Source organism: Rattus rattus, chromosome 3 (genome assembly GCF_011064425.1).
Source record: "Rattus rattus isolate New Zealand chromosome 3, Rrattus_CSIRO_v1, whole genome shotgun sequence".
NCBI classification, from domain to species: domain Eukaryota; kingdom Metazoa; phylum Chordata; class Mammalia; order Rodentia; family Muridae; genus Rattus; species Rattus rattus.
The window spans coordinates 217605761-217615760 of record NC_046156.1 but is presented as its reverse complement, the minus strand read 5'-3'; the positions used below and the strand labels follow the sequence as shown (position 1 = coordinate 217615760).

The 10000-nt window shown below is 35.0% G+C and overlaps 1 protein-coding gene across 1 annotated transcript in view; it reads left to right on the top strand.

Moving 5' to 3' along the window:
- Fam172a (family with sequence similarity 172 member A) overlaps positions 1 to 10000 on the top strand; it is a 268579-nt gene that overhangs the window by 174531 nt on the left and 84048 nt on the right. Inside the window, exon 6 of the mRNA XM_032897067.1 lies at positions 7183 to 7429. Coding sequence (XP_032752958.1) covers positions 7183 to 7429 — 247 coding nt within the window. The remainder of the gene's footprint in view (positions 1 to 7182; positions 7430 to 10000) is intronic.

The following is a 10000-nucleotide window of genomic DNA, read 5'->3' as shown; positions in this document are numbered from 1 at the left end:
TAATTTTACCAACACAGCTGTTTGACCCAGTGACATCATGTTTTGCATATTTTTGCATTTTAATGAGTTAGTCATTTAAAAGGTTACAAAGAAACCATAACTCATAAGTAATTAAATTATTTAGCAGAAGTATGAGAAGATCTTCTGACATAGGTGACTGTGGGAAGGAAAATTCATAGCTGTACTCAGTTGCACCTGTTTGTAAGGAAATAAATGTGTAGAAACATTTCTCTTACATTATGAAATGATGCTACTTATGTAATATGCAAATGCATACGAATAGACACCTCAAACAGTATATTTTCTTTGTTATGGAGAACATTTATATTCTGTTACAACAGTGACGAACTTCGCTTATCATTTAATGTTAATCATTCCCTGATGTATATTTAGGTAGGAATATTTTTTTTCTTGCTATGAGTGACTTTATTCCTCTCTCATGGTGGAAGCCGGAATATTTTAATACTATGCTTTCTCCTTCTAACTTCCTTCTCCTTCTTGAAAAATTTGGTGTTTCTTATAGTCTTTTTAGAGACTTGTATTTGACTCTTATTTGAAATTTCCTACAGAATAGAAATATCTTAAAATGAAAAGGTAGTTTGAAGTTTAGTATATAAGTATACTCTTACCTTTCCCATTGACAATGCATTGTAGATAGTAACTGCTTATTAAATATTTGTTGTATAAAAATCAGCATTTAATACATTATTAACTCGGTGACTACATCAAATTCATTATGAAGTCCTCATCCTTTGCGTGTGGAGTATAGGCAAAGAAAACATACTATATCCCTGAGCAATAAAGTTATCTCAGTCATGATAACTTTAATTGAAAGGGACAGGAGAAGATGGCATATTTTAAGATGCAATGTTACATATTTTAAGCTACAATGATACTATACACTAGTTCTTAGGCCAGTTTTATCATCAACTTAAACATAGGTTTATACAGTGTGGTAGGACCAAATGATATTTGGAAGACCATGAGCTACCAGGACTGCGCGATAGCTGATATTTATATATCTGTGTTTTAATGGATTTCAGTAGGAAGCCAGGAGTATATTGGTCTAAAATATAATAATGGCTTAGCTAGTATGCAGAAGAGTAAATCTTATAAATCTGGAGATCAACTCTGCTTTGGATCATTTAATAAAGATGTGTTTGTAGGGTTCCTGAGCTATGTTTAGAGACTTAGAATCTGACATCAACTGGTCACCAGTTAGAACACTTACTTCCTTTCACATAAGTGTCTTAGAAGGTGGGTGACTATTTGTGTTTTTTATAAGCAGCAAGGCATCATGAAATTTCCATAAAGCTGTAACAGTAAATCTTATTTCTGTCCTTGATAGTAAATGGTAATTCTATTTACTTTGTGGTGGTAGTGAATTCCTAGAATGCTTCCATAGATAAATTATTGACAAGTATTAGAGATATCTATGAAGTTTAAGCATTGTAGTGTTCCTAAACCTGGAGTGGGGGAGGTGGGGAGTTAGAAATAGATCAGGTGATATTACTAGTAAAAACAAAGTGAGCTTTTAAAATAGCACTTGGATGCCCTGGGATGTCAGAACTGGAGACAAGTGTGTGTGTTTGTCAATATATCTTTCATGTTTTACAGACTCCTAAGGGAACAAGAGAAGATACAATTTCACCTTTTGTGTGCCAAAACATTTTAATTATATCTCCTTCCAAGTACAGCGGTTCAGTAACCAAGGAGCTGACATTGATGCATGTGTTGATAAAGCTGCAAACATTCAAAATGAGATTAACAAAGATTTTGAGCAAAGGGTGACAGCTAATTTTGCACAGTATTCTGCATCTAATTCAGGCAACTGTAGTAATAGAATATTTTATAACTGTTTTGTTATTCAAAATGACTTTTATGATACATTTATGTTTGTGGACATCTTTGCATCATGCCTAAGAAATTCTCTATTCTATGTCTTAAAACTGCTGCTGAAACCTTGAAACAGTATTAACAGGGAGAAGAAAAGCTTCTCACAGTGAGGTTTCTTTCTTTTTTTAAAAAAATGTTTTGGTTTTTCTTTTTGAAAATCATATTTCATCTTTGGAATTCTGGTTTACCATAATTAATTTTGAACATACAAGATATAAGAGAGATAGTGATGAAGCATATGTATTTGTGATAATGGTTAGTATGCATTAACAAAATGACCATGGAAAGTTATATTCAATTATGTTCAAGAGCTTTATGCTCTTGGGCTCTTTTAAGCATATTTCTGTATTTTTTCCTATTCTTTGTTTGAAGGCTGTTGACAGTCTTTCATTTTTCTTTTTGTTTCTGAAATTTTCTTTCTTTTCTTATCCACTCACTTCTCCATCTGCTTTCACTTTTGTTTGCTTGGGCCTTCTCTCATCCCAACTTGATAATGAGGAATGCAGTGTGACCCTGACCTCTATCAGCCCATGCATGACCTTCTGACTCTGCCATATAACCTTTGACCTTCTCTCTGACAGCTTGATTAATTACCCTGTGTTATGATTTATGAGTAAGTGCTATGTAAAAATAATAGACAACAGGTGGTCCTCTGAAAACTTTTTGTGCCATGTTTTCTTTTACTGACTAGCTTAATGATCTATTTGAAGTAGGAGGCTTATCTGGGATAATCTGTTGGTCCATATTACAGTTATTTTATACCCTGTATCCAGCATGAAAATTCATGAAAGTGCCAATTGAGGACTAATCCTGATGAATACTTTATAAAATATTTGTAGGGTACAGTTACCTTAACGCATCTTGAGAAGACACACAAACAGGAGTCAAGTGCCATTTCAGGCATTTCAGTGCCAGGTCACACTTTGAGAAAATTGCTGAAGTAATGGTGGGGCATTTTCCAAGCAGAGCTGCAGCACTAACAGCTATGTTTATTTTAACACTTCACTAGTGACTCCTTATGGGTTGTCCTGACCTCACCCACTGTTTGACCTAGGATGCTGCAACAGTGACATATGCACACCCTTCCTGTGAAGAAGAGATTAACATAGCATAGCTCTTTCAGAAAAGATGTCAGTCCCTTCTAACTGGGGTAGTCAGAGATAAAACACTTGGAGTTTCACTTGCCTTGAGGAGGAACACCTGTCTTCTCTCAAGCAAAACAGGTAGAATGCTGAATTTGAAGAATCCAATTGGTAATATCGACGTAAAATGATCTCCTACACAACTTTGCCTAGAGACTGGATGGGTAGTTCCATGGGTCAAAAGATTCCAGTGTGGCCCTTGACCTCTTTGCTCACATGGGGCTTTCAATAGTGCGAGTTAATGTGCAGAGCTGAGTACTTTCAGCTGCATTTTTTTTTTTAACTAAGCTACTCAAAAGAGGTTTAAAAGCTGTAGAATTCGTCCCTCTTTCCCATTGTCTTTGTAATTTGTAATTAGCACACAAACTTTGATACATCTTTAGTTTTTATACTTTCATGTAGGGTGGAAAGTAGGCTCTTTGTCAGTTGTTTTTATATTTTTATGTACACATTCGTGATAAGTAATTTTCTGTGTTGATTTAATTTCTCTAACAAAGTTTCCTATTTGTTCCTTATGTTGGAAATCACCTGTCTGTTTCAGCCTATGCCAATGTTTGCTGACTGAATGATAAATTATTATTTATTAGCAAATGCATTTTTAGTCTTCACAGTAAGAGGTCCCAGGATTCTGTGTCCTATATTAATCACAGCAAAGAGTTATGCCACACTTTAACACTAAACTTTAGAGAATACCAGATTAAAATCATATAATTTAGAATTTATAAATACATATCTGGAAATGAAACCAAAGTTGTAGCTTCACATACATAGAAGTGGAGCCCGAGGAATTAAGCCTTCCTTTTAGACCAGTATTTGTCTTGTTGAAATACCTTCTTGATCTAGACCTTAAGTCAAACCTAAGAATGAGTTAACAGCTTGAATGTGCTTTGTTTCCTGAAATGCTAGATATTACAAACAATTTGTGTAACTCATTGTAAAAGATGTTCGGAGCCTACGTAGTTGCATCGTCAGATAACTAGTTTGACCTTTATTTCTTGTTAAAAGAAACAGAAGAGCGTTCCATGCATTTTTGGAATGCTGACATTTCTCATCCTATGGGACTTTTCATGTACTTAAAGAACAATTAAATATAAAAAAGTAAGCTTCACTGTTGCCTTCTGGACCCTAGGCCCATGTTAAAGAGGTTCCCTTGGTAAGAATAGCACTACAGTTCTTTATAGTACACTTGATGCTGACTTTATTTTGTAGTGTTGTAAACTTTACACTTCATAAAGATCATGCTGGCAGTCTTTCTACTTAGTTTGCTTGTGTTGTTTAATTATTCAGAAAACAACTATATTTTGCATAGTTTTATTGTTGAAGTGTAAGTTCTATTTCAAAAAATTAATGGTTGATATATTATCTCTGCTTTGTGTCACTTTATTTTCTTTGACATCTTTGTTGCCATATATTAGTATTGACATTACCACAGTCTTTGAATCTTATGTGGAAGTAATTTTTTTGTTTTGTTTTTTAATGTTGTATGTATGACAATGGAGGAAACAGGCCAAGTTTGGCTCTACATAGAATTTAGATAAGATAATGCTGCTTTTATAAACTTATTATAAATTATCTATGTGAACATCGTATAAGCTTATTATGAAAAATCTTAATTTAAAATGCTAGGCTTTTTGATTACCAGAAATGTAATTAAATTTCTAACTTATTTTTTTCAGGAAATATCTATTATTATTTTGTGATCACTATTATTTTAATTAATTTGACAGCTTGAAATATCTAAAGAATAAATTTTTTTAAATAATTTGGATAATTAAAGATAAAAATTTAATTCTTTCAGCATTTATTGTTGACATCTAAATTTTTAAAATTATTTAAGTTGTGATGATTTGAAATTAGTATCATTTTTCTTGTGTTAACGCCTCAGTGAAAAATTGACATGTTGCCTTTAGAAATTGAATAAACGAATCATGTAATTCTCAGTTATACTCAATACTTAAAGAAATACTACTTCTTTGATGATTTGTATATGTTTATTTTCTCATTTAGATCAGGCATCTCAAATTTCAGAAATTATTTAAAATCAACTAGGCCCAAGTTTTCTTTCTTTAAATAAAATTTCCTATAATGAGATGAAGCTGCTCAGAGGGTCTGAGAGTGTGGAGATAGGATTTTGATGGTTAAGCTACTTATTGGTTTGGTAATTCTGGTGACGATCAGCTTTGCTCACAGTTCTTCTCAGTAAGAGTTCTTATGTTATTATATTGATTATGTAACATGAGCATCATCTTATCTAATCAGTTAAGTATCACTATGTTTCCCTGAGTTTAACCATTCTTATTATCATTGCACTGGAGTATACAATGCTTGCACCTCCTATGAAATTTAAAATTCCCATGAAATTTTTTTAACTTGTGTATGAGTTAAAAAAGCTCTCTTTGTGTGTGTGTGTGTGTGTGTGTGTGTGTGTGTGTGTGTGTGTGTGTGTGTGTGTATTTGTCTGTCTGTCAGAGATGACAGCAGAGAAGCATGACAGGAGACCACTTACTCACAGTACAAAATCTAAGGAGGAGGCAGTTTTCTTTTTGGCCTGTGGTGACCTTTTGTGACTGTTCCTCACATCAGCAGCAGCCTACTACATGTCCACATTTCACCATGCTTAGCAGAGTGTAACAGGGCTCTTTAACTTACAGTGGTGGGAGGAGAAGTTCCAGGTGAAATTTGAGAAGGGTGTGAAAATTTGTAAGAGCCACAAGGAAGAGGGCTAGGAACTTCCTTCAAATGTGATTTTAATAATTAGTCAAGTGTGTCCAACTGTAGAAAATCACCAAGTGACAATCTGTCTACCTGACAGTGCGCACAATGAATTACAAGACTTTTGAATAGCTCTACAGATTAGAATAAAGCAGGCCCAAATAAAGTGTCTTTTGTTGGTAAAACTTTTGACTCAACAGCTAACAAACTTAAAAAAGAAAGCATGCAACATCTCTCTTGCTTTGAGATAAAATGTTTAAATTTTTAAAATGACTTTATTGATGATTAATAAGAGAGGCAAAAAGATTTATTGAAGGATCTGTTGAAAAGTATGTGGTATTTTGTTCATCATGTAGGAATATATTATTAGTTTCCAATGTATAAAAATATTATATCTTAATTAATAGTACTATCACAAAACCAGAACTTAAGTGATCTTGAAGTTTCCAACCCAGTAATGGTTTTAGTCAACAATATCCTTTTACTAGGCAGGCATGAAAATAGAAAGAGTTATTCCAGCAAAGTCTACAGCAAGATCAGGAGACAAAGGCAAACCAAACTAAAGTGCCGACAACCTCATGTAGCAATCTTAAAAATAAAGAACTTGGGTCGGCTGATATTGATTTTTTTTAAATGAAAACTGATGCATTCAATATTTTTAAATATAACTTCTTATGTTTGATTTCATGTAGAAAATTTTATGGTTATAGTGTGAAAAACTACATTTTAGTAAGGATGGAGACTTTTACAAACTTTATTTTCTGTGGTTCTTGTGTTTTTGTCATATTATATTTCTAGATGTGACCTTAGAAGACAACAGAATAATTAGGCCTTTTAAAGAACGTAATAGGAAAGACACATGACTGCCACCAAATGTCTTTACCCCTTAAACCTAACTGTGAGTGCTGTTTTTCTAAGGTTAGCTTAGATCACCAAGTGAGCCTTAGCATCTGGTTGTTTTAATCATAACTGCAGAAATGTTTGTCAGGAAAATATATGTTTACAATCTAAAGCCCTAATAGCTCAAAAAGTTGTGTTTTTAAACTGTAGAGCTTAGAGTTTCGGGCATAGGTGATAGAATTTTCTCAGCATATCCAGAATGTGATTTGAATGTATTCTTGTGTGAAATTCTTTTAATTACACTTTGAGTAGATCATGTTTTTATTTAAAATTTATTATTTTTCTCTGTAGCAATTACATTGATGTATTTTTATTCTAATATATATTATATGCTTATTTGTGCACATAATAAAGAAACAATTTTAACCTTTATTTAAAATATTTAATCCGTATTCTTTCCTAAAAGAATATTTTAGTTACTTCAAACTACATTAAATCACTTTGCCTAACATTTTAGAACCATCTTCATGATTTTAAGTAAATTCTCACATTTAATTGTAACACCTTTTTTTTTTTTATTATTTCAAAACAGGAAGGTTATGGAGTCATAGTCCTCAACCCAAATGAAAACTATATAGAAGTGGAAAAGCAGAAAATGCATAAGCAGTCATCTTCTGATGGCACAGATGAGCCAGCAGGGAAGCGGGAAAGGAAAGATAAGGTCTCCAAGGAAACAAGGAAGCGCCGCGATTTCTACGAGAAGTACCGTAACCCCCAAAAGGAGAAAGAAATGATGCAGTTGTTTATCAGGGTGAGAAAGAGGAAAAGTCTCTTTTGTTTCTTTGGTTTTCTTAGGATTTCATTTCATTTCAATTACTTTATTGTTTTTGGAAGCTGTTGATTGTTTAAAAAAATCCGAATGGGATTTTTTTTTTTATTTAAGTTACAAAACCTATCACTTATTTCAGTGTGACATTTTATTGACTCTCTAATGCTGATGCTGTTGTCTTTTGTGTCATTTGCTGTTCTAAGGAACAATTTCTAAAGTCTTAATATGATGCATGCAAAAGGAAGAAACATTTTTAATACACTTCTCCAGCACATATAAAGACCTAATGAGAAGGTGACACTTTGCAGCAGATGATGTGTGTGACCACCTATCCAGCCACAGTGTATAAGGCACATCAAGGGGAAATCGAGTAATACCTCAGCACACAGCTCAGCCTAGAGCACCCTGAGGCAGTGTAATGCGTGAGCTGTTACAGTCCTTACACTTGTGCCACCCAAGGACATTGAGGTTTGTAGTAATACATGAACATTTTTGCAGTTTGGCATCTTCTTTTACGATACACTTTTAAAATGTGTATTTTGTTTGCTAGAATTTAACAGTATAGTATGAAAAAGTGCCCCTACAGAGGGAAGATAGTCATTTCATATGTTCTTTAACTTTCAAGAGTTCAGTACGCTTAAACTTTAAAATTAATATTTTGTGTTTATGGAGAAGGTTAGACATGAAACAAGGTTCATGGCTAGCCCAGGTTGGCCGGGAACTTGCCATGTAGTCTAGGCTTCACTTAAACTTGATTGAGTATAGTTCTCATCTTTCTCTGCTGACATTAAGTGGGAGTTACCAAACCTGACTCTAACCTGGAGAGTATCAGTAACATTTCAGAATATTTTATTTGACTCATGTTTACATTTATCCTTAATTAAAGATTATTAATTAAATACTTCATACTATATTTGAAGGAAATGCAATGATTATTGGTTTTAGTTCTTTATCTTCTTTTAAGTCATGACAGTCTTTGCTGTTGTAGAAACTGAATTTTAGTACCAGTGACCAGAGTCATGTATAACTTCTCAAGACACTGGAAACAGTGTCCTGACCAAGAATACACAGAATATATTGAAGAGTCCCTCTTCCATTCCTTTGCATTTTCTTTTGCCACCATTGCTAGGTGCTGCCCTCCCTAACCCTTGCTGTATTTGTATGTATATGATTTCTTTATTTTCTTCATCTCTCCATCTCAGGAGATACTGTATTGATTACTAAGACTTGGTCTCTGTTGGTCTTTTACTTTTCATTTGTTTTCTACTTTTTATATACTAGCTATTTTTAATTCGTTTTTTTTTTATTAACTTGAGTATTCCTTATATACATTTCGAGTGTTATTCCCTTTCCCAGTTTCCAGGCAAACATCCCCCTAATCCCTCCCCCCTCCCCTTCCTTATGGGTGTTCCCCTTCCCCACCCTCCCCCCATTGCCGCCCTCCCCCAACAGTCTAGTTCACTGGGGTTCAGTCTTGCTGGGAACCAGGGCTTCCCCTTCCACTGGTGCTCTTACTAGGATATTCATTTGCTACCTATGAGGTCAGAGTCCAGGGTCAGTCCATGTATAGTCTTTAGGTAGTGGCATAGTCCTAGAAGCTCTGGTTGGTTGGCATTGTTGTACATATGGGGTCTCGAGCCCCTTCAAGCTCTTCCAGTTCTTTCTCTGACTCCTTCATCTCAGTTCAGTGGTTTGCTGCTGGCATTCGCCTCTGTATTTGCTGTATTCTGACTGTGTCTCTCAGGAGCGATCTACATCAGGCTCCTGTCGGCCTGCACTTCTTTGCTTCATCCATCTTGTCTAATTGTATGGCTGTATATGTATGGGCCACATGTGGGGCAGGTTCTGAATGGGTGTTCCTTAGCCCCTTCAAGCTCTTCCAGTTCTTTCTCTGACTCCTTCATCTCAGTTCAGTGGTTTGCTGCTGGCATTCGCCTCTGTAATTGCTGTATTCTGGCTGTGTCTCTCAGGAGCGATCTACATCGGGCTCCTGTCGGCCTGCACTTCTTTGCTTCATCCATCTTGTCAATTGGATGGCTGTATATGTATGGGCCACATGTGGGCAGGCTCTGAATAGGTGTTCCTTCTGTGTCTGTTTTTCTTTGCCTCTATTCCTGCCAAGGTATTCTTGTTCCCCTTTTAAAGGAGGGGAAACATTCACATTTTGATCATCCGTCTTGAGTTTCATTTGTTCTAGGCATCTAGGGTAATTCAAGCATTTGGGCTAATAGCTACTTATCAATGAGTACATACCATGTATGTCTTTCTGTGATTGGGTTAGCTCACTCAGGATGATATTTTCCAGTTCCAACCATTTGCCTACGAATTTCATAAAGTCGTTGTTTTTGATAGCTGAGTAATATTCCATTGTGTAGATGTACCACATTTTCTGTATCCATTCCTCTGTTGAAGGGCATCTGGGATCTTTCCAGCTTCTGGCTATTATAAATAAGGCTGTGATGAACATAGTGGAGCACGTGTCTTTTTTATATGTTGGGGTATCTTTTGGGTATATGCCCAAGAGAGGTATAGCTGGATCCTCAGGCAGTTCAATGTCCAATTTTCTGAGAAACCTCAGACT